This window comes from Brachyhypopomus gauderio, chromosome 5, assembly GCF_052324685.1.
Source record: "Brachyhypopomus gauderio isolate BG-103 chromosome 5, BGAUD_0.2, whole genome shotgun sequence".
In the NCBI taxonomy this organism is placed as follows: Eukaryota; Metazoa; Chordata; class Actinopteri; order Gymnotiformes; family Hypopomidae; genus Brachyhypopomus; species Brachyhypopomus gauderio.
Window position 1 is genome coordinate 14955899 of NC_135215.1, and position 23744 is coordinate 14979642.

General features: G+C 42.9%; 2 protein-coding genes across 14 annotated transcripts; one reads left to right on the top strand and one right to left on the bottom strand.

Annotated features, from left to right (window-relative positions):
- Positions 1-1143: 1143 nt before the first annotated feature.
- rgs14a (regulator of G protein signaling 14a) lies at positions 1144-16644 on the bottom strand. Of its 6 annotated transcripts, XR_013130906.1 has the most exons (15): positions 16433-16644; positions 13602-13623; positions 12967-13139; positions 12168-12260; positions 10436-10579; positions 10135-10293; positions 7519-7594; positions 7184-7287; positions 6826-7041; positions 6376-6449; positions 6046-6172; positions 5822-5897; positions 3647-3727; positions 1777-3338; positions 1144-1621 (listed from the first exon to the last, which is right to left on the bottom strand). XR_013130906.1 is itself a non-coding variant. In XM_077005941.1 (14 exons), exons 1-14 carry the CDS (start codon positions 16526-16528, stop codon positions 3061-3063), a joined length of 1719 nt encoding a protein of 572 aa, XP_076862056.1. In that variant the 5' UTR covers positions 16529-16644; the 3' UTR covers positions 1144-3060. The 6 variants fall into 6 exon arrangements, 5 of the variants coding, with proteins under 5 accessions (XP_076862056.1, XP_076862057.1, XP_076862058.1 ...); XM_077005941.1 differs by having other exon boundaries at positions 1144-3338; XM_077005942.1 differs by lacking the exons at positions 1144-1621; positions 16433-16644 and adding an exon at positions 15760-15948 and having other exon boundaries at positions 2625-3338.
- On the top strand, positions 15191-22283 carry LOC143514586 (uncharacterized). 8 transcript variants are annotated; one of them, XM_077005947.1, is made up of 10 exons: positions 15191-15769; positions 17173-17242; positions 18090-18146; positions 18503-18662; positions 18755-18820; positions 18966-18995; positions 19103-19126; positions 19453-19698; positions 20070-20177; positions 20308-22283. In XM_077005947.1, the coding sequence occupies exons 4-10, from the start codon at positions 18611-18613 to the stop codon at positions 20391-20393; spliced, it is 612 nt and encodes a 203-aa protein (XP_076862062.1). In that variant the 5' UTR covers positions 15191-15769; positions 17173-17242; positions 18090-18146; positions 18503-18610; the 3' UTR covers positions 20394-22283. The 8 variants fall into 8 exon arrangements, with proteins under 8 accessions (XP_076862062.1, XP_076862066.1, XP_076862067.1 ...); XM_077005951.1 differs by lacking the exon at positions 18090-18146 and having other exon boundaries at positions 17168-17242; XM_077005952.1 differs by lacking the exon at positions 18090-18146 and having other exon boundaries at positions 17168-17242; positions 18586-18662.
- Positions 22284-23744: the final 1461 nt, after the last annotated feature.

Genomic DNA, 23744 nt, shown 5'->3' on the forward strand with positions numbered 1-23744 from the left:
ACACCATAGTGGTGAGGTTCTGGACTCAAATATTGTTGTGCAAAATACCTCGAGAATTGGAACAGTGTGTTGTGACTGGCAAATTGGGATGGTGATCTGCATTTTTAAGAAAGGAGACCAGAAAGTGTGTGCAAACCATGCTGGTGTTGGACCTCTCAGCCTTCCTAGGGAAATCTATGTCAGAATAGTGGAAAGACAACTTGCAGATTATTGCACCTCAGAATCAGGAGAACAATGCAGATTCTGTCAAAGCTATAAAATGGTGGGCCAGTACGATTCCAGGTAGTTGATGACACAATATATTGCCAAAAGTATTCACTCACCTTCCTTGACTCACATATGATCTTAAGTGACAGCCCACTCCTAATCTATAGGGTTCAATATGACGTTTGTCCACCGTTTGCAGCTAAAACAGCTTCCACGCTTCTGGGAAGGCTGTCCACAAGGTTTAGGTGTGTGTTTATGGGAATTTTTGACCATTCTTCCAGAAGCGCATTTGTGAGGTCACATAATGCTGTTGGATAATGCTCTCAGTCTCTGCTCCAATTCATCCCAAAGATGTTTTATCGGGTTGAGGTTAGCACTCTGTGCAGGCCAGTCAAGTTCACTGGAACTAAGAGGTCAAGCCCAGCTCCTGAAAAACAACCCCACACCATAATCCCCCCTCCACCAAACTTTACACTTGGCACAATACAGTCAGACAAGTACCATTGTCCTGGCAACCACCAAACCCAGACTTCTGCACACTATGTGCTTCAGCATCAACTGACCCCGCTCCATCAGTTTACATGACCTACCACTTCATGGCCGAGTTGCTGTCATTCCCAAACACTTCCATTTTCTTATAATACAGCTGTTCTTATAATACAGATGACTGTGGAATATTTAGGAGCGAGGAAATTTCACGACTGGATTTGTTGCACAGAAGGCATCCTATCACATTTCGACGCTGGAATTTAATGAGTTCCTGAGAGTGACCCATTCTTTCAAACGTTTGTAAAAACATGTCTAGGTGCTTAATGTTATACACCTGTAGCCATGGAACTGATTGTAACACCCGATTCCGATAATTTGGATGGGTGAGCGAGTACTTTCGGCAATATAGTGTATATACACACACAGGGGCATCTCAATAAATTAGACCATCATTAAAAAGTACATTTATTTCAGTATTTCAATACAAAAAGTGAAACATATAGATTCACGACAGTGATCTATTTCAAAGTGTTCAATTTCTGTTAATGTTGATGTTGTTACAGCTTATGAAAACCTAAAATAATTATCAGAAAATTAATATATTATACAAGACCAACTGAAAAAAATATTTTAAACTCAGAAATGTAGGTCAGGCAAGTTTGCTGGCCAATCAAGCACAGTGATACTGTGGCTATTAAACCAGGTATTGGTAGTTTTGGCAGTGAGGACAGGTGCCAAGCTCTGCTGGAAAATGACATTTCCATCTCCAAAAAGCTTGTCGGCAGAGGGAAGCATGAAGTGCTCTAAAATTTGCAGGTAGACTTTGGTCTTGATAGAACACAGTGGACCTAGACCAGCAGGTGTAGGGCCAAGGTGATGTTTTCAGATGAAAGGAACATTTGCACTTCATTTGGAAATCAAGAGTCTGGAGAAAGAGTGGAGAGGCACACAATCAAAGGTGCCTGAGGTCTAGTGTGAAGTTACCACAGTGATGGTTTGGGAGAGTCATGTCATCTGCTGAATTACTGAAATAATTGAATTTTGATATTCTAATTTACAGAGATGCAGCTGTATACATACCTGGAGACGTCATGTGTGCAGAGGTGTTCTGGGGCGGTGCTCTGAGAGAACGGGTCTCTGACTAATCCAGACTGTTTGGTGCTTGTAGAGTTATGTCCATGTTCTATTTGTTAAGTCAAGCTTGAGCTTTTGGACTCTGCCAAGGGTGCACATTGCCTCGAGTCTTATCAGAGATATTTGTGGACAGGATAGCAAATCATAGCCAAGGACAGGAGTGCAAGGGGACTAGAAGGCAGCGTTGCTGCTATTTGCAGACTCCAGCTTCCTCAAACAAACCCTCCGTGCACACTTGAGCTGTTTGCAGCAGAGTTTGAAGCAGTGACTATGCATCTACAATTATAGATTTTAACAGATTCCCCTTGTCCAGTGTGATATACTGAATGAAGCGCACTGTAATATCTATCGAATAACTATAACTATTCCTACCTTGAATAGGAAGTGAAAATCTCCCCCCAAGTGGAGTAGTTTAAGCGGTCTTGTTCACAAGAGCCCCTGTACTAATGTGCTCTCTGCACCAGACTCTAAATAGTGAAAAGGGTAGTGAGCTATAACTTGAAGCTCCAAATATACCAATCTACACACTCACCCTCACTAATGGTCACAGACTTAAAGACTGAAATAATAAAGTTGCCAAAATGAGAGTAAACCCCAAGACCTGCTGGCGGGCCCACATCACTCAGCAGACATGGGAGCACCAGGGCACCCAGGGAAGGAGCTTGGTGAAGACACGCCGTGGCATCTCTACACACCCTACGTCACTGCAACCCTGAAATGCACCAAGCACAGACACTGAAGCGAACGTTTAAACTGCCTCCCATGCAGAGTCTGTAGTGAGTGGAGGACATCAGTTCATGTTTCAGTATGATGCTGTATTAAGTCTGATGAAGCAATGCAACACAGAACACAAATCACACAGTGTTTTAAAGAGCTCACACTCTTCAGCAAACCACCCAAGTGAAACCAATTCATAAGTGAATAATGACAACCAAATAGAGCATGTTCGAAATAAATAAGAGCCATCTTAAAAATAAATACACACTACAGAAATCTTACATTTTTGCACTTTGTTATCTCAATACAAAAAAAAATAGTATAAATGACAAAAGAAGAAAACAAAAAAACAGTTGACTGCTATCAAAATTAATACAGTTTTAAAAGTTTTGTCTTTACAAAAATATCTGTTAAAAGGACAATGCTTCAGAAGACTGAATACTGCCAAATCACTCACTCACACACACACACACACACACACACACACACACACACACACACACACACTCTCTCTCACAGTGAAGTCCCTTTATCAGAGCATGCATGGCCACCCTGACAGTTCTTGCCATTCTTTTCTTTATGCGAGTCTTTATCATATCCCTTAACGCCCAGGCTCTTCTGGTCCTCTGTCCACTGTGCAGGATGTGTCCTTTCAAGGTCACCGTGGTCCCCCTCACTGTCCCTCGCTGGGACCTGCAGAAACAGGGGCATCTCCAGCTGCTCTTTGGTGAGCAAACCTCGCTGGTCATCCACTCTGCTGCACTGAGCCCGGGACAGCATTTCCACCAGGCCTGACACCAAGAGAGAGATGGCATGTTAAAAGTGCTGTTCAGCAGCCAGTCATCATGATTGTTTGCAGCTAGGGGGCGGAGCCCAGGGACGGAGCCTGGTCCAGACAAAAGCAGTCGAGTGGCATTATGAGGAAGGATCTGGAACTCTGCGCTACCAAAACAAACGTGGCATAGCATCAAAGCAGCGAGCACTGCATCCATACAGAACTGGACTCACTGACCAGTGGACGGGATCACAGTGAGGCTCAGCCAATAGTTTCCACCTAAAAAGGTGTGCGTCGGCCAATTGCCTCCTGTACAGTACGTACCGTCCATGTCGTTTGTCTTTTTGGGTCTGGTGCTGGTTCGGCCTCGGTCGACAGCTGGAGCCGCCTTCATCTCTCCATCACCTGAACCGGGTCCAAACACAAGCATGTGATGCTTCAACTCTCCATCACCTGAGCAGGGCTTAATCACAAGCAGATCCCTCGTGTGCCTGAAAGTGCACACGAGGCCTAGTTCACCCCCCCCCCCCCCCCCCCCACTGGGCCTAACTAGACAGGCTATGGGAGCAGGGTGTAAGGTAGCGGCCAGGAGGGTGAGGGTCTCGACAGCTAAAGTGGCCTTGTGTTTTAAAAGCAAGTTTCACTTTTGTCCAATTATACAGAGAAGGCCATTTGTTTTAATAGGTTAATCATTTGGTTTAGATAAATAATTGCACTGCTAACCCACTTTTAAAGTTTATACAAGTGCTTTTTTTTTTTTTAGCACTTTGGAAAACGGTCTTACTTTTTCCCCCCTTTTAAGGCACCCCTAAAATAGCTGTTCTGAGAAAAAGGTCTGCATCTGTTCTGGACTCTGAAACGCATGCATGCAGTTTTGGAGAACGCAAGACGACTGGGCACCTTTCGGCATCACATGAGCGAAGTTAGAACCGCATCATCCAGCCCAACAGCTTAATGTTCGTTAATAAGCACTTGGACTGGAACATGCATGACCCATTATGGAGGTGTGTAGGAAATCACAAGTCACTGTGTCAAAGTGAGTGGGTCCCAAGAAACGAGTCCAAAACACTGGAATTCTCTTGCCAGATTTATTCAGAGAACTTGTCTGACAAATGGTTGGTTGAGAATCACACAAATTGAAAAGAAAAAAAGTCCACCAAAATTTCATAAATAAATCATGCATTTCTGACGCCTCTCTCCTCTTTATCATAGTGTCCCTGTCGACTCAATCTCACAAGAGTCAGCACTTAAGCATTTAAAGGAAGTTCCTCTGACACTCCAAGGGTCAGTGACACATTTTTAACTGTGCGTGGCTTCCAACAACCTGTTCTTACTCTACCATGACTATTCAGTCCTAGGCTGTCTATTCTACTGCGGATACAATGTCTGCAATCATCTCAAAACCTGAGACAAGGCCCCATCTGAGAGGCTGCTGATTTCAAAACACTGAATCAGGTCACACTGCTTTCAAATTTACAACCTAACAGTTTTCCTGAGAGAGAGAACGGAATTCCATAATAAAAAAATATGCATAATTAATTCCACACTTAAAACCACCCACACATTGGGTCATCAAGAGAGTACAGAGGTAGTAATGAATCATACATTTATAGACATTAATTACCACAAAGGGTCAGTAGTCAGGACATTTACAGCCACTTTTTCCCTACATTAATTTCAGTAGTGTGTTAATGGCTTTTTAACACTCAAAATGTCATCATTAACCACACTGCAGGATAAATAGGCTTCATCTGGTCTATTTACACAATGTTCCAGCAAGAGACTCAGTTTAATTCTAGTGTGAATTTCACACACGTTTTTATTGGTCCACAAGCAAGGACAGATAAATGCAGCAAGCAACACCCATTTTACAGTCCGCCAGAATGTGAACGGCTAAACCCACATTCTCAGCTAATCTCTGTCCACATGTTGGGTGCTGAATGCAGGGGGGGCTTAATAGCAGTAAAGTTGTGTTGTGCTTATTAGTATACATCCTCATGACCAGAGTTGTGAACCTCATTACCTCGAGAGCAGCAGTGAATATGGTGCCGGGCATTTTCCTGGTTTGGGAGGTTTTACATTGGAGCTCAGGACTGAATTAGCTTTGGGCAGCAAAGATGTGCAGCTTCAAACATTTACTGGGAAGAAGGTTGAGACCTTCAGGAAATTAAATTGTAGTGCTGTCATAGGTCAGTGATTGAAAATACAGGCAGCGTATAGGTGGAAATATAGATACACATACAGGCAGAAATTAGTAGAATAACTCTTCAGTTGAAACAGTTGCGTTGCCTAGCACCCGCCAGTAATGGGCACAGAGGAACCTGAGCTGAAACACCGACACAGCTACACAACAATCTAACGCTACACTGACAGGAGGGTGAAGGAAGGGAGGTTGTGGTATGGTGGGGTTAAGAACATGTGTTGGGGATGACTGCAAAGGGAGCCTAGATGATCAGAATACCCATTTGAAACAAACAGGCTTGGTCATATCTGACTCACTTTTGTCCAGACAGAGTGTCTTGTTGGCCAGACCAAAGACGCTGGTGTTCAAGCTCAAGGGTTTGTTTGATCCGCTCTGGTAAATACAAAAAGGCACTTATCAAGTTTTACAGGAAACTACTACACTAGCACAGACTGAACACAGATTGAAATAAGCGCGCGCGCACACACACACACACACACACACACACACACACAATATGCTGCAAGTTTGGTAAAAGTACCAGAGTGACGAGGACATCTTGTGATCGGAGGTGGTGTTTCTGTAAGACTGAAGCGAGAGTGTCTCCCAAAGTCTTACTGGACTTGGCCACAATTCCAATCTTCTTCCCTGTAAACACAACCTCCAACCTACACATGTACGTACACGCGCGCGCACACACACACACACACACCCACCCCTTAAGGACATTTCCTGCACACACAAGTGTAATTTCATGGCCGATTCAATAAATTACAAACATGGTATAATATGTATATAACTAAAAACACATTTGTGTCATGGAGTGTTTCAGTAACATGCATACATACATTCAGGTGTGTGTGAGACTTACATAAACGTCACCCGCACTTCCAGGAAGACCTGTTGGTCCTGGAGCACAGAGCTGTCCTGGTCCAACGACAGAGGCTGTGGCAACACACACACACACACACACACACACACACACACACACACACACACACACACACACACACACACACACACACACACACACACACACACACACACCTATCATTTACATTTAGGTAACATCTGCTTCCATCTGCTCTCAGAATGCATCCCACCAGCTTCTGGAAGGGCTGCTATTAAACATAAACCACTACATTAATGCTAATGTGTCCACATCAACCTTAACAGCCCACTGGCGCAACAATTCATAATCACACATGGGAAATCATCATCATCATCATCCAAGTTCCACTTGACACCAGACTCACACCATTTTTTTTAAAAGAATTTTATTTTTGCAAGTTGGGCAAGAGGGTCTCTCAGTGGGCCTCACCTTGTTCTTGTCTTGGAGGTAGATGTTGACGTCTTTCAGCGGGAAGCCCCTCTTCTCACACAGGCTGCTCAGCATATCTCGTATTAGCAGGCCGGATCGGGCCGGGGCCAGACTGGCCGTGTCATCCGGCAGGTACACACAGCAGTACTTATCCGCCCGCAGCACCCCGGGACCCGCAACATCCACGTCTGAGCCTGCTGGACTCAAGGAGCCGTTCTGAGAGTAAGGGAGCCAAAAGAAGAGAAAGACAGGAGAAAAAATTGAGAAAAGGAGAAAATGTTCAATAGGATTAGCAGCGTACGTTCAATAGAAGCAGCGATACGGACACTCAGACACACCAGAGGCATCACACACGCACCTCCAGTCGGCTAGACAAGAAGCCCAGTTCCACACTGCTGTTGGACTTCACCGAGATCTGGGACACCTGGCGTGACACCACCCCCCTCAGGTACGACACATCAGCTGGAACCACGAGATCACCAATGTCAAACATTTGAACCCTGAATCAGCCCTGCAATTCAAAAGTACTGCAGAAAAGTGAAGAGGCAAAGAGAATGGACTTGCAATCTGTTGCTAGTCACTAGGGTCACTAGGATTAAGTCTAGGGTTTAGGTTAAACTGCATTTTCGCCATTCCCCATTAGTCCAATAGGGCAAATAATCTGAAATGCACAGGCAGTAATGCACGGTTCACCTCCCCAAGAGCCTCTCTTCTCTATCGACGTCTTGTTCAGTTTGCTGTCCGACAACAGTGTCTTCATATCTGTACTCTACACACACACACACACACACACACACACACACACACACACACACACACACACACACACACACAATTAAAGTGAACTTTCTTATTGTTTCATATTGTGTGAACACAATAACCTGGTTTCACTATACTGGAAACACTTGACCTTTCAATTACCTTAATGTGCTCACTGTTTTTCACTTCTATATTTGCCATAATGATTGCAATGATGCAATGGAGGGAAAGAGTACATGTACCTCAGCTAAGTTAAGAACATTTAACGACTGCATATATTTTTGGAATTTACTATGGCAAACCAGTTTAGGCATCTAGGATGAGTGATTTATCTAAAAATGACATCTCAAAAAGTGTCACCCAAAATATTTATCTAAACAGTTTGAGTTTATTTAGACAGTCTGGAAGCCCAACAATGACATCAAGTCTGGTTTCTCCTTAGTAGCAAATTCCAGTTGTTTGCAAATATATAAATCTCAGGACACTATTCAGGAAGACACTTGTGCCTTCAAGGTCCATCTGAAGGTCCATCTGAACTCAAAGACGACAATAAAAGATACTGGCAGGAGTTGTACACATAGGCTACCAGAACATAAGAACATCTACAACCAGTCCTACATCACTATGGCTTAACATGCTCCCATACGAGTAAGAAACCACTACTCCAATACTAGCATAAAGGTCTACAGGCAATCACCTGGACTGGCCAGATGAAAGAGAAACTGAACTGTTGGGCACAATGATCAGCGTGACCTTTGAAGGCAAGAAGGTAAGGTTTTAATTCAAAGAACACCATCTCATCTGTGAACCACAGAAATGGCAGCACACCGTTGTCATATGTTTGAAAAGAGACGGGTACACTTCAGAAAACACACCCCATCACAGGATTATCTGGAACCACTGAAACACTTCAAGACACTGGCTCCATAGGTTTGGCATAAACATCACCGCCTGGTATGGGGACTACATTTACTGGATGGGAAAGCTATGCAGATGGTGATGAGGACAGCCCAGCACTTCACTGGGGTGGAACTCTTAGAGCCATCCAGCAAACACAGTCTGAGGATGTCCAAGAGAACCACCAGAGACCCCATCCACTCACACCACAGTACGTTCTCACCGCTGCCATCCGGCTCATGGTCCAGAAGCATATGAACCAGCTCTGGGGAGTAGAGCTAAACAGCCAGTAGTACTCCAGCTTGGCCTGACCTCACATGGACAATCCCACACTCTCCACACATGAAGCCAATACGAACGAGAAGTTAAATGGCTTGAACAATAACATCCAATGACTGGCGCCCCACACACTCTGGAGAGCCTCTTGTATGGTGTGTACTCAGGGCTGTACAGCAGTGGTGCACAGAATGCATGTGTCTTAAGAAATGTGTATGAACATGTCTGTACCCATCTACCCTTTTGTCCTTTAGGAATCTGCTACACCCTCCTTTTTACCCAAGAGAATTTGTAGACACAAGAAGCCAAACACTGGTCTACTAGTTACACTCCATTGGTCAGTGACAATTCTGAGCTTGGGGAGTGGGTGGTGGGTCAGAGTAGGAGGCGGAGCCAGTGGACTACAGAGTTAGACTGGGACAAACGGTTTCGCCTCCCTCTCCAGTCGGTAACTGTGTGAAGCTGATCACACACATTCTCAGGACTCTGGGATATGAACATGTTCTTCCCAGTCCATTTTGTAATTATAACTTGGTTACACATTTATTTTTACATACATTAAACCTTTGCATGCATCCATTTCCAGTCTTTGTAGGTAAGCAGGCCCTAAACTCAGCTGCTTAACTACATTTCACTGAAGTTAAACAGCTAAATGCAAAAAACAAAATAAAGACCTACCAAAAATGACCAACCTCAAGTGGGCAGGTTATTTAAAAGGCACCAAAATTAAAATTAGAGTTTAAAACATGCCGGCTATGCTTGTTTTTATGAACATTCTTTAAATTTTCTTCATGAGACATTTGCCTGCCTGTAATTTAACAGATGTTTGGGGCATTTTGTTATTCTCTGATGTTTTAAGGTTGGCAAGTGTCTGGACAGATTGGGGGTGTCGCTGGAGGAGGGATTGATCTAAAGCTGTAACCATCTTATTCAGGCAAGTTAAAAATGAGATGCTGTGGATATATTTCCATATTCTTCACTGCCACTGTCTAAAGTAATATAAAATTGCGACAATGTTATATTGTCCCAAATTGTGTCTGTTCTTTACAGGGTGATCATACTTTTAAGACAAACCAGTGAACAGTTTAGGTCTCTGGAAGTGGACAGGTTTCAACTCTTCACCTAACCCTAGGTGTCATCAGGGAGACACTTCAATGAGTATTCAGTCATAGGTAACTTTTTCAGTAGAGCATAAACTGCCATTTAATGATTCGGTGGTGTTTAATGTTAACAAAATATTGTATTTTTTGTTTGTATATAAAATAGTGTTTCATTGTATTGGATTGTATTCATTGTATTTTGTGTGATTTTTATTAAAGTATATTAAATGCAGTTTAATTAAAAGAAAAATAGTTATTGAAAGAAAAATAAGGCTACCTTTCTGTTGCTAGCAGGAGCAATGTGCTCTCTGGAGCCCTTGGTCTGAGGTGTTTGGTCGGGCAGCGGGCGTCCTTCTACAGTGGCCAGCATGCAGCTTTGGTAGAGCGGAGAGCGCACGAACCGCGTGTAGCTGTCAAACTTCATCAGTTTAAAGATCTGGGCACAGAAACACAAAGCACAAGCAGACAGATGTAAACATTGGTGTTTTTATACAGCCTGTTCGATCGCCTACATTAGCTGCATGTGTGTGTGTGAGGGTGTACAGGCAGTGATGTGCGCATCGGTGTGTGTTCTGCACCTGTTGCTGGGCTTTGCTGAACATGTCCGGTGTGGGATTCTGAAGATCAGTCTTGTTAACGCGTGCCGTGTCATCTATGTTCACGGAGTTGACAGACAGGTCAGACAGATAGTGGTCATAGATGCTGTTTGCTTCTTTCTTCAGCTGGGAAGAGAAGAGAACGAGGGAAGACTAGGAAATAGAGCAAGCATCTGTCCCAGCAGGTGCAACAGACAGTTAATTCCGGAATTAATCAGTAAATGTAATTAATTCATCACACAGCTTGGCTATATGCCAAGTATCCAAGATCATCACTGATTCCCACACCGTTTAGAATGGTAAACAGGAGCCCATTAGGAATACTACACTTGCGTTCCTTTCAGGTTTTTAATGTGAAGTTTGTTGACCAAGAGTTCTCTTATTTAGAAGAACTTCCATGACTTCAAGCAGGATTTTTTTAGAATCTGCTTCTGGAATCAGCACTGGTCAAAGACTTCTTGTTCAACGCAAACTGTCCTTTGTGTTGTGTGAGCACTGCATTGCACAGATCATGATAGTTTAGTGAATAATCTTGAAAATATGATTAGTTTAAACCATAAGTGTCAATGTCCCAAAAGGTTTCATGATTGCTACGCTCAGACCCACCTACTAAACCTGGTATTTTAAAAGTAAATCACGAGTGGAATGTTGAATCAGGTGTGTATAACTAATATTGGTTCATGTAGTACTGTGATGTCAAAACCTGGTCCAAGATGCCAGAGACCAGGGTGGATTTATGACCTGCTTAAACACACCTGATTCGACTCATCAATCCACTTTCAGGTTTAGTGGGTGTGTCTGAGCAAGGTGACAGTTAAACTTTGCTGGACTCCAGTGCTTCTGAACAGGACTTTGACAACTCTGGTCTAAACATTCATCTCTGGTTTAATCACTCATTCTTTACATCTGTTCAATCAGTTCATGTATAGGGACGTCTCAGAACTTAAAAGCAGAAGTGTCCTTGAGGTTCAGGTTCAGACTACCACTAGCTCTCCCTTATACGCAGCCTGTACACATCCCATTTTGCTTTCACATTTATGCAGATACGCTGGTGAATTTGTCAGGTCAGCAAGATTCAGCAACACTTTCATATTCACATTTTTTTTTTTTGAAGTGAGAAACATCAAGTTATTTGCCGCAGTGTCATGCTCTCAGTGTTGCAATGATAAACCACCACAGACGTAAAGCACATGACACAACATGCATAGCACGCCCTTGATGTACAATACCTCAGCAGCACTGCTCGTCAGATCATGGCTTAAAACTAGCCCTAAACTAAATGTAGATCCAAAATGTGGATTTCTGAACTTCTGATTGTAGATGATCTAACTGAAAGACAAACAGTAGAAACTAGAACAATGTGAGAACACTAGAAGCAAAAAAACAACCAGCCATTTAACATATCTAACAGTGGCCAGTGGGATAATGATTGATCATTATTATTACTACTACTACAGTTTACATTTTGAGTTCAGCATTTCAGGTGTTTTATGCAGGTACCCCACATCAGCAAGATATGCCAGTGTTAGCCAGTTACAGGGTTTGAACAAAACTTATAATGGTTAATAATGAGTCAGTGTAGACAGAATAATGCAAGACGTTTGGGATCCAACAGAAGAGAAACGACCAGAGGCCATTAACAATGTAATGTAGAGGTAGGCTTAGTGTTTGTGTGGGGAAGTAACCCAGCATTGTTTAGGGCACACAGAAGTACCTCATCCACATTAGCAGGCGGAATCTTCCGGAACTTCTCACAGGCCTGCCAGAAGAGAATATTCTCTGCGCTCACCTCTGACTGGAGAAAGGCCTGAGGATCACAGTCACATTTTAAAACATGCACAGTAATAACACACACACATGCATTTGTGTGTACACATGCAACCTATACACACACACGCGCGTACAAAAGCTGGATTCCTGAAAACTACTCCATAGGACATGGAAAAAACCCCCACTGATCTGCACTGTGAGAAACCACCTGGATTGCACAATCCACAACAAGTTAAAACACAGCTCGGTTACCCAGGACTCTAGCCGAACTACATTACTCAGGACAAACTCACAAATGACTGCTAGCAAACTGGCTTCAGTCTTATTACAAGAGGTTCAAAACAAGATTTGTTTGTTTCCAGTGAACCAGTTTCCCAGAGAAACAGTGAACACGGTCAGATGGATTCACGTCAAACATGAACTTGCTACTGTGTCATGCAAGTAATGATCTATGAACTGAAATGATAAAAGCAATTTAGCAACTTAGAGTGGTGTGTGTTAAGCACAGATCACCCTGAAAGCTATTGCCCAAGACCAGGCAGCTTTTGCAAAATGTCTGGGACATACTAATGAACCACACGGTTCCAACGCCTGTGGTGAGATGAGGAACAAAGCTCATGTGTTTCTCTCCTATTCTGCATCTGGTCTCCCCTCCGAGTGAACAAAGTGGAATGAGACACAGCCATTTCGCCTCGTCCTCGCGTCCGTCAACGGACAGACAGGCTTCGGGCGTAGGCTCTTACGGTGAAGTAGCGGACTCCGATGGGGTCCTCCAGCAGGCGTTCGAAGCACACCGCCCAGGCGACCACCCTGCTGGCTGGGCCGTCTGTGCCGTCGGGACTCCCTCCTCCTCCAGCAGATCCACTGCTGAGACTTGGGCTGCTGCCTGTGCTCTGCAACCTGGACATGTTCAACTCTTCAGAGGGTTGGTGGTGGTGGGGGGGGGGGGGGGGGGGGGGGGGGGGGGAGCGTGGGGATGCAAAACACACACGCAATATATCCATCAGGCTCCGAGTCATCCATCTATCTGCTCGGTAATGTCTACCTGATCAATTCCCCCAATGCAATCTGTCTACTGAGTTTCTGCCACATTACCAAACCTTCTCTCTCACACACACACACACAATCATCTGACTGCTTCTTCAGGTCATGGACATTGATCAATCAGTTTTTACTATTTGAATTACAAATGTGTATTACAACATGGTGTAAAATGTGTATTACAACATGGTGTAAAACCATTTCATTTTGCCAGATCTTCCGAACCCAACAGATTAAACTGTCAATCATTAAATGGAGCACAAATTGTACTGCAGTGCCCCCCCACCCCCCCACAAACCCCCACCATGCCGTCAGGGCTCACACTGCTCACACTTACCCCCATCAGAAACCGCCTGCGTCTGCAAGGACAACCAACAAAACAAGTAGTCAGACAAGAAAGAAACTGCAGAGAAAGAGTGAAAGAGTGAATGTGGAGTATTTTGGGGGCGGGGAGGCAAGATGACAAGACGATGTCACTTCCCAAACAGCTGAGCGCTTCCTTTCTGCTCGACATGTTCACTGAAGAGTGGCAGCTCTCTTACAGGAAGTGGGCGGTTCATCTCCTCCTACTATTGCGGGTCACGTTCAGCGGAGTGGCGATGAGGGTGAGCTCAGTCATAGGGATTCTCAGACACCATCAACTCACTCCCCCTCGTCCGTTTGAGCACACACAGCTGCCGAGAGACCACACACTGCCCAAGCAACGAGGACGGACCAGTTGGAGTTTCACTGGGCTGAAGATGTTGTCCCTTGAGCAATACAGCTACCGGCTAACGCACAAGCATGCCATGCTCCAGGGTTTTCTGGAGTGAGTCCCCCCATCTGTCTGTTCAGACGGAACAAGGATGCTCAATGTTTTAATCACCATAGTAACAGGTGTGGACTAGATTGTTTGCCATACTTTTGCTCAGTGACTCGTGTTGGTCCCTGCCAGACCCTGCCCCAACACACACACACACACACACGTAATTTTGTAATAAAAAGTGGGGGGGACATGGATCGTCGCTATTTAAATATTTGGTTTTAACCGTAAAAACTGGGGGAGACTTTTGAAAAAGTGGGGGGGGGACATGTCCCCAGCCGTCCCCCCCCGTCCCCCCCCCCCCCAAATTACGTCCATGCACACACACACACACACACACACACACACACACACACACACACAGGAACTTTGACGCATGATGCATCAACACACATTTGCTCAATCAATCAAAATCATATCACTATGTCAGAATTTAGAGTGCAGAGGCCCAAGGAGCATTCAGGCTTGGCCTAGATCACAGATCACCTCATCAATAATCACAGCCACACCACCACAGTAGATGGGCTTAACCCAGAAGAATTATCTGGGAAAAGACCTGCCTGCACAATCGACTGATGAATAATTGATCTCACCATTTAGACATGTGCAGTTCATTGAGCATAGGGAGTAAAGCATTTCTACAGCAGCTTAACCCATGAACCTCAGACCCATTACATCTTCAAACAGATGTGGTTTAATGGTGGTTTAATGCATGTGGCATTACTGCACAGAATAATCGTGTGGTCACGCAAACACCCTATAGGTGCTATTATAAAGGGATCCTATAAAGTGTTGTGTGTAATAATTTATATAATAAGAAAAAGGTCCTACAAAATAAATAAGTCTTGTAAGCAGCCATTTGAGGATTGAGGATTTCTAACAATTGAGGATTTCAACTCTAATGGAAAAACCATCATGAAGCTAGTTAAGAGAACACCAAGAGTGCAAAGCTGTTAACGTGAAACATGTCCACAACGAAGAATCCAACACACACACACACACACACGTTCAACACTGCCTAAATACGCATGTTGTCATCCTCACTGTTTTTCTAAATTGTAGACAACAGCACAATTTAATGAAGTATACAGTGGGTGTGTCCAAACACACACAAACACACGTTATATATGCACACACATTTCCACTGTATCACTGACAGCCAGTTTGTTTGTAACATTTGTAATTGTCTATCAAGCCAAAAACAGAAGTCAGTCAGGAGTGTCGAACACCTGTTCAGGGCTCACACCGGACTACGTTCAGGGCTCACACCGGACTACGTTCAGGGCTCACACCGGACTACGTTCAGGGCTCACACCGGACTACGTTCAGGGCTCACACCGGACTACGTTCAGGGCTCACACCGGACTACGTTCAGGGCTCACACCGGACTATGTTCAGGGCTCACACTGGACTACGTTCCTCCTACTTCCATCCACCTGATTCAGTTCAGTTGTTTTCTTTTCCTTCATTAGTTAATGAAGTTAATGAACAGGAGGAGACAAACTGCAGTTTGGGAAAAGGTAGCAGCTTCAGTCCTTCACAGCTAAACACACCCCTGACTAAACCAAACTTGAACCATTCAGATGTTCAACCAAAAAACTTTTAAGATACCATTAAGTGCATTTCACAGACAGTCTCGTCACTCAAAAACACACGCTTGCCTCAGGAATGGACTTCAATAGCAAACACTTACCAGATGACAGGTGGGTACTGCAAGAGTTTTCATCTTGTTTGACATGACTACATCGGTGTAGGGCTCAGTCCGACCAAGAGAGAGGATCTCTCAAAACGAGCACACCCTATGGCAATATTGCTTCACGCCCCATTACTTAGTACTTCGTGTCACTTCCGGTATCAAAGGGAAGTCTTACCATAGCAACGAACCACAAGGGGAAGTGGTGACTCTGACTAAGAACCTGTGTTCTGGGCTCTGTTGAGCAACTCGGTTAGATGAGGTGTAGACTGGGTTAGCCACCCCTCCCAGTCAAACTGGGGAAGTCACCTAGTCAAACTAGGGAAGCACACAATCCACACGGTCAACCACAAGTCAGGTTGGGGGCCTCCACCCTAATCAAAACCACACATAATCACGCAGATCTTACCAGTTCTGATACATCAAGGATGCTCAGAGAATTTCGTGGCACACTTTGTGAAAACGAAGAGACAACGCAGTGAGAGTCACTTTTAGAGATGTGCATGTGTTACCACTTCTAAACACGAGAATCTAAATTACACTAAATTGATCGTATCCCGTATTTTGTCGACGTAAAGGTGCCAATGTGTTTTGAAACCAGAAATATGCCTTTGCTAAATAACATGTTTTAGTCTGACAGAATGTTCATGTGTATTTGTTAAACTTCACAAACCTTGCGCTCAGAGGTAAACCTCGCTTTTTTCTTAAAATATCCTCCCGTGGTCCAGCGACAAATAATGACCTTGGCTAGCCCTCCAAGTGCGACCATTGTTTTTGTGGGGAGGGAAATTAAAATACCACTTGAACGAGATCGACTTAATTTAGATCACGCAATGATGATACTGCTTGCTAAAAACGCATGTACTAGCAGCATGTATTCTTTAAGTTTCATTTGAGGCCGGCGCAGCAGGTGGTTAAACCAAAGCGTAATTATCTAGAGGAAATTTAACATTTTGTTATCTGAAGGCTACCGCCCCCTGGTGGCAGGAACAACGAAAAAAGTTCAAACAGCATAATTACTTTCTAAGACTTTTGCGTAGTGAAATGTATCTGAATCTCCAGCAACAGAGAACATGCAAAACACATGTGTACAAAAAATGAAAAAAGCATACAGCCTCAATAAGACTTTATAAGGTAATTTTCCACATTTACCAAGTTCTTCACTTTAATTCAACAAAGTATAAATAAAGTTAGAAATATACATGAATACAGTAATAATATATAAGAAATATATGGTGTAATTGAAATTCCATGTTTCTACTGGACAGCATTTATTTTTAGGAAACAAAGATTAACACAACATGTAAAGCAGACAGGTTGTAAACATGCATCGTAATGTAGAAATGGCTACACAAACATGTAGGATGGACATAATTTGCATAGATACTGAGCTGAGTATTTGTTCCAGAACAGAGCTCCCATCGAGTTATGAACTGCATCAAAGTGTATCACTGTTTCACTTCTCTTTCAACAGCTTCTGAAGGTAGGAGAACAGCCTGCTTTATCCTCTCTCTCTCTCTCTCTCTCTCTCTCTCTCTCTCTCTCTCTCTCTCTCTCTCTCTCTCTCTCTCTCACACACACACTCACTCACTCACTCTCTCTCTCTCTCTCTCTCTCAATTATATAAATAATAAAAATGGTTACAGAAAACTACATGCTGGTTAACACTGAAGAGCTTCCGCTCTGATGTCTAGCATCTCAGTAGGCCAGTTAGTAGATTATATACTGCATAGCTGAAACCAGACATTAATAACTGAACTTTGAATTTGTAGTTAGCACAAAAAAGTGGAGATACATCTATAATAACGGGGGGGGGGGGGGGGGGGGGGGCAATACTATTGATGAATAGCACTGTAAAGTCATATATTATTCTGTTTTATATAAGTGATAATGCCCAATGGTAAAATGTATGATAAGGGCTGCTGTCAGTTATGATACATTTATTGAGCTATGCAGAAAACTATGCAGACTAATACAACATATCAACATTACGTGTATAGTTACTAATCAGGTAACAAGGAAATGGCTAGATTATAAAAACAAGATGGAAATCCACTGTAGAGAAAATGGAAAACTTAGAACTGGAATGTTTAGCAAAATTTACTAAAGATTAGAGTATTATAAAGATTAGAGTATTATGAATAAAATAGAATAAATTGAGCACTTAGAATATCTATTGATTTAATAATCAATAACTATTATAAGTGCTCAATTTATTCTATTTATTATAAAAGGAATGAGGAAAGCTGAGACAGAAACATTTATCTATCCCTCTAACCTAGAGCTACGTACTGTATATCTTTATCAGTATAACGTGTGTGTGTTTCCAGGACCTTGGTGTTGTTTGTATATAGCTTTGCCCCTCCACCAGGGGCGCTACAGGAGCAGTGAGTGAGGCCTCATTTCTCCTTATGGGTGCAGGTTCTTGTTATTTTTGGTTGTCTTTGGGATTGGTGGCATTATTTCCACTACAATGTTGTTTATATTTACTGTATTATTTTCTTGAATGGTACTCTCTAATATAAACTGAAGATATCACAGGTTCTCAGAATACTGATGTCTGTTTGTGCACTTTAGTGAAAAGAACTAAAGAGAAAAGCCAGAACCACCAATCTGATCCACAGAAACAAACCAAACCATCACATGAATGTCATATGCCTCATCACTTTGTGAAACGTTATTGGGTCTGGTGAAACGTGTTCTATTATGTACCTTCCGACAACCACTGCTCTCTCTGCTACAGGCTACAGACCTCAAAGGAAGTTAAATATCAACAGGAACTGTTTTCAGATTTGAGAAACAGAAACAAGTTTTCTCTTCTCATAGAACTCTCATCCATGACCCAGAGGGCATGATGGGAAGGGATGGCATAGCCCTGAGTCTCCTCATCTCTACACTACTGCGTGAGTGAGCTCTTGTCCTCCCAACGTCTTGTGTGACAATGTCTGATCTCTGTTTTATGCATTGACAGTGTTGTCTTTCTCCCCACCTGTAGATCACGTCATAGCTAACCCTACCTATACACCCCCTGAGTGCCTGGAGTGGGAGCTATCTAAAACAGGTACAGTCATACATTGTTGAAAACCAAACCAAAGGAACAGTCTGCATTAGCATCCAAACAGTTCCTTTCACATCATTGTGATACTAATGCATGAGCCCTAACTGATACTCCAACGTCGCTGTCACTGGTTGTGTGTTTGTCACAGCTCCTCAAGTATGTTCAAGCTGTTTGCCTGGTCAGTATCAAATGTATTATATTAAAAAGGAAGAAAATTCATACCATGCTAGAGAGAAGAACTGAGAAGTGTTAATGCATGAACCACCAAATTTTCTTCTCCTTTAGATGTTCCTGTGAACTGCACAAGAGGTACCTTCCATTTCCATATGAGAATGATAATACTATTATATCATCTGTGGTCTTAAACCCCTGTGGTTATTCACGGGGTTATTCAAGGGGTTAGCTTTGAGACTACAATTCAGTCAGGTCAGGACATAGGAGAGAGATGCCAAACAGCAGGTTTAGATGGTTATAATTCAGTCTCGTGCAGGATGGTTCTGACAGTAATGAGAGGACGGATAGTGTCTCTTTCATGGGCCTTATTTGGAATCAGCTAAGTACAGCAATATGGTGACATTGAGTAGCAGAGCTGTGGTTTTACTTTTGAACCTCTCTCGACTTGTTGACCTCTCAAGACTTCACAGTAAATGTGGACGCCGGCTCACACACGGTGGATATGGATTCTGTGATTAACGTGACGTGTTGTCATAACCTACCTGTTAACGTGAGCTTGAACTTCACCTGGTACATATACAATGCCTTGAGGGGAAGGGATCCAAGAGTTTCCGTTGAGATCAACCAGACGGTGACAGTGGTGTGCAATGTTCTCAGTCCATGTGGAAGCTTCAACTCCTCTCAAGAAATTCAAGAAACTTTGAAAGGTGATTATACACTGAATATCACTGTCTGTAGCTTCAGAGTATAAATGGCCAACTCTAATCCCAGACATCTATCACTTCTGAAGAGGTTAACCATAACCCTAATCTAACACACTTGATCCAGTGCATCTCAGCTTTTGGTGACATCTCAGAATTAGATCCAGGTATCTTGTTATTCAATGTTGCCGGCCAGTAGTTCACCACGATCCCAGCTTTAGAGACACATCACATCATACATTTCTGTCTTTTATCCTCAAATAAATATTTCCTCAGACAGATTGAAACAGTTGATCTGCATTGCAGTTAAACTATAATTCATTTGCGGTCTGCTTATGTTTCATTGAGCCTATTCTCATCCGTGTTCTACCACTCAGAGAGCAACATGAACTCGAGTATCGTGCTGCTGATCTGTGGACTTGGCGCTGTGTTCATCTTCATCCTGCTTGGCATCGCCATGAAAATCATGCTGAGAAGAGGCGAGGGTAAGTCTGGTCCGTCCCCTCACCCGATCTCAACATTGCCCGCTGATCGCGCTGCCGTGTACATGAGAACAAGCGGTAACTCTCCGATTGTCTAAAACTACGCCCGTATCTGCATGACCTCTCTGCTTAGCTCAAAATCAGGCCAGGAAGCGCCGGAGGCAGGAGGAGATGCAAAGCACCAACAGCACCACCACCGCTGTCGCAAACTACTGGTGATTGAGGGACGCATCATTCAGAACTATAATCACTTCATTAGCCCTAGATGAGGAGATACAGACGTGGACACACACACACACACACACACACACACACACACACACACACACACACACACACACACACACACACACTCATTGCTCATGCTCTTGTTGGCTATGGCTGGATTGCTCTGATAGACCTCTCTGTTATATGATTATTCAGAGTGACTGTGGCATGGACTGCACTGTTCAAATATATATATAAAATGACTTACAGTTACCATAATGCATATGTGTCCGTCTTTACATGATTTTAGAGGTTGAGTTTTACTATGTTGTAACATGCGAACATAAAAACATTTCAAAAATATTCACTTTGCTTTTATAATGTGTTTTTTTTCCAAATGACCATTGTGAAACTGAGGGAATTCTTTCGGATCACCTCACACAACACAACAGGGCCAAAGACTGTGAGTGCAGACCAGAGCCGGAGTGGCTAATCGGGACATTCGGGAGGATTCCCGATGGGCCGGCTCATGTCAATCTGTTTGGGCCGATTGGGAGGGAAAAATAATTTTGGGCCGGATTTGCGCATGAATCTCCCGGGCTGAAAAAGTGTCCCACTCCGGCCCTGGTGCAGACCAACACCGCAGCCTGTAGCCTGCCAGGAGTGTTAAGGATGAGTGCTAGATGCAGTTAGAGTGGATTAATCTGAACTTGAGCCTCAAGCTGTCACACGAGTACTGCACAAACCACACTTAAACACATTCAACCTTCATTAACATTACAACCTAACAATGAGATATAAGCATAAAAGGAGGAAATCTTATTGGCTAACCTCAGTGCATAAAATAAATAGGGAAACAGTAGCTAATGTCCTGGCTATAATGCACAGAAAATGCAAATATGTAATTTTTGTGACTTTGTTTATAGAATATAATAACTTCCTAAAGCTGGAAGTGTTTTTTCAGATGTGAACCAGATAACTTTAGAGATTAGAATAATTATGAATAGACCACAGTAGATTAAAACAGACACAACTGGACATAACTGAAACAGAGCAGAGTAGATTAGACTGTATGAACTGGTGGCAGTGGGCCATGCTGGTGAATCTGAGTGATTCAGCTGATGGAGAGATAATGCAAGCAAACCTTTAACACACACACACACGCACGCACCACACGCACACACACACACACACACACACACACACACACACACACACACACACACACACACATTCAGAAAGAGAAAAAGAGAACGAGCTAATTTTATCCTCATCTAATCTCCTAACTCTCTTTCTTCATACTGACCAAAGCCTCAGTAACCCTACATTTGTGAAAACACAGACTCGCTCTGAGAGTCTGTAGGGAGAGGGAGATATGCCCTGGTGCACAGCAGGGCTTGATGCTTATACACTGCAATACATTTAACTGTTGACGTAAGGAGACGATGTAGACACACCTGTGACAGAAGGTTAAGATAGAAGAAGCTCAAAAGGTATGCTCAAGAAACTATAACAATATCCACATTTACTTCACATTACTTCTGTTCTATGGTAACCATTAACTTCTACTAACAAGGTTGGAGGGTTGGTTGCTGTTATTTCTGGAAAATGCCATGTTGTCTATAGCTACGTTACTTACTTAGTAAACAATGGTCAGCACCTTTAGCTAAATACATCACCTCTAATGTAAGGTGCGTTTACCAAACGTGTTCACAGTGTAGCAATGTAGGAAGCTGAGTGATGAACCCAACCCTCAGAAGACTCGCTCTGACCTACAGCTGTAACACACCTCCTGGCCGGCTCCCTGGAATGTGATACATCCACTTGTATATGATTATAATCTTGTTTTATGATAATATGATTACTTACAATCCACAGTGACTTTTATTTTGTTTTATCTGATTTATGGATTATATATTGTAAATGACAGTTGTGAAAAGTATGTTCAGTGATATTAAAAGGATCTCCTTTGTTGTTGCTGTCATTGTTCATTTAAACATAGAGAGATTATATTTACAGCTGTGCTCTACTGTCCATGGTCCTCATTCAAAAACAACGATGTTAACAGTTCATTTGGAGGGATATATTTAAAATTACAATCCAATTATTATACAGTTATATTCCAATTACTTTAAATTGCAGATTGCATACATTTCATGATTGTTTCATTGCTTTTTTTGTGAAATAGCTTTTTGATGGGTTTATTTTTTGTATAGCTTACAGTTTTAAGTAGACGCTGAAAAACGAAAACAATTGAAGGAGATTGTACATTTACAATTTACAAATATACATTTACAAATATCAAAAGACATTATGCACCTAAAGCCTGCTTCAATGACTCCTTCAAATGAACTTCACCCGCTCTTAACAGGATATCTTCTCTGAGGTCTTCCTGGCTAGGACCTGACCAAACCCAGCATCCACAAACCACAACAGTGACGAGTCATTCAGGAACTGTTAGAGTTTACTCACAATTTTTTGCCCCATGAGTCAGAGTCCAGCAAGGATTGGTCATTTACCTGCTCAAATACAGATTCAGTCCATTCTGATTATGTTTATGATGGGTTCTATGCTGTTTTTGAACTGTTAACTGACCCATGTAGCATGTATGCATTATGTAAAGTGACCTTGAGAATGAGGAAAGAGCTATATAAATTAAAACATGTTGTTAAAATCCTAATTGAGTTCCAGATCAGGTTTCTGACCTGAAGGGGGCGCCTTCCCTGCAGAAGTAGAAGGCCTGCACATTATTGGGAGTTTAAATTTGTAAATTGTAAATGTGCCGTATTTTGTCAATTGTGATTTTTACACCACAATCGAATCTTGTTTGAAAATCCTGTCGCGGGTAAAAATTCTAGGGTCGCGGTTTTTTGGGCTACTTTTGAATTGGGCTACTGCGGAAGTTACAAGTCAACACTAAGAATCGATTGCGATATAATACTTAATTTGTCTCCATTTTACACATTCGCCACCCCCCGTTGACAACTTACACTCGTCGCCGTCAACAACTTTGGGCTAGTTTAGGCTTCTGAAGGGCGGGTTTTACACAGATTTTGTGCGGGATAATTTTGTAGGACCTGGCAACCCTGCGCCCGGGGAGCAGTTGGGGTTAGGTGTCTTGCTCAAGGGCACCTCAGTCATGGCCTCAGGTCTGGGAATCGAACCCATGACCCTCCGGTCACAAGACCAGTTCCCTACCACCAGGCCATGACTGCCCCATTTAGTGAATATTTATTTAGTGAATAGTGAAAGATATTTCAACACTCAGGAAAGGTGTTTTTTTACCTTTGTGTAACATAGGACAGCGTATTCTCTGGTGAAGTAATCCAGATTTTACTGGGATTCTGCCCTTTCCACATAGTT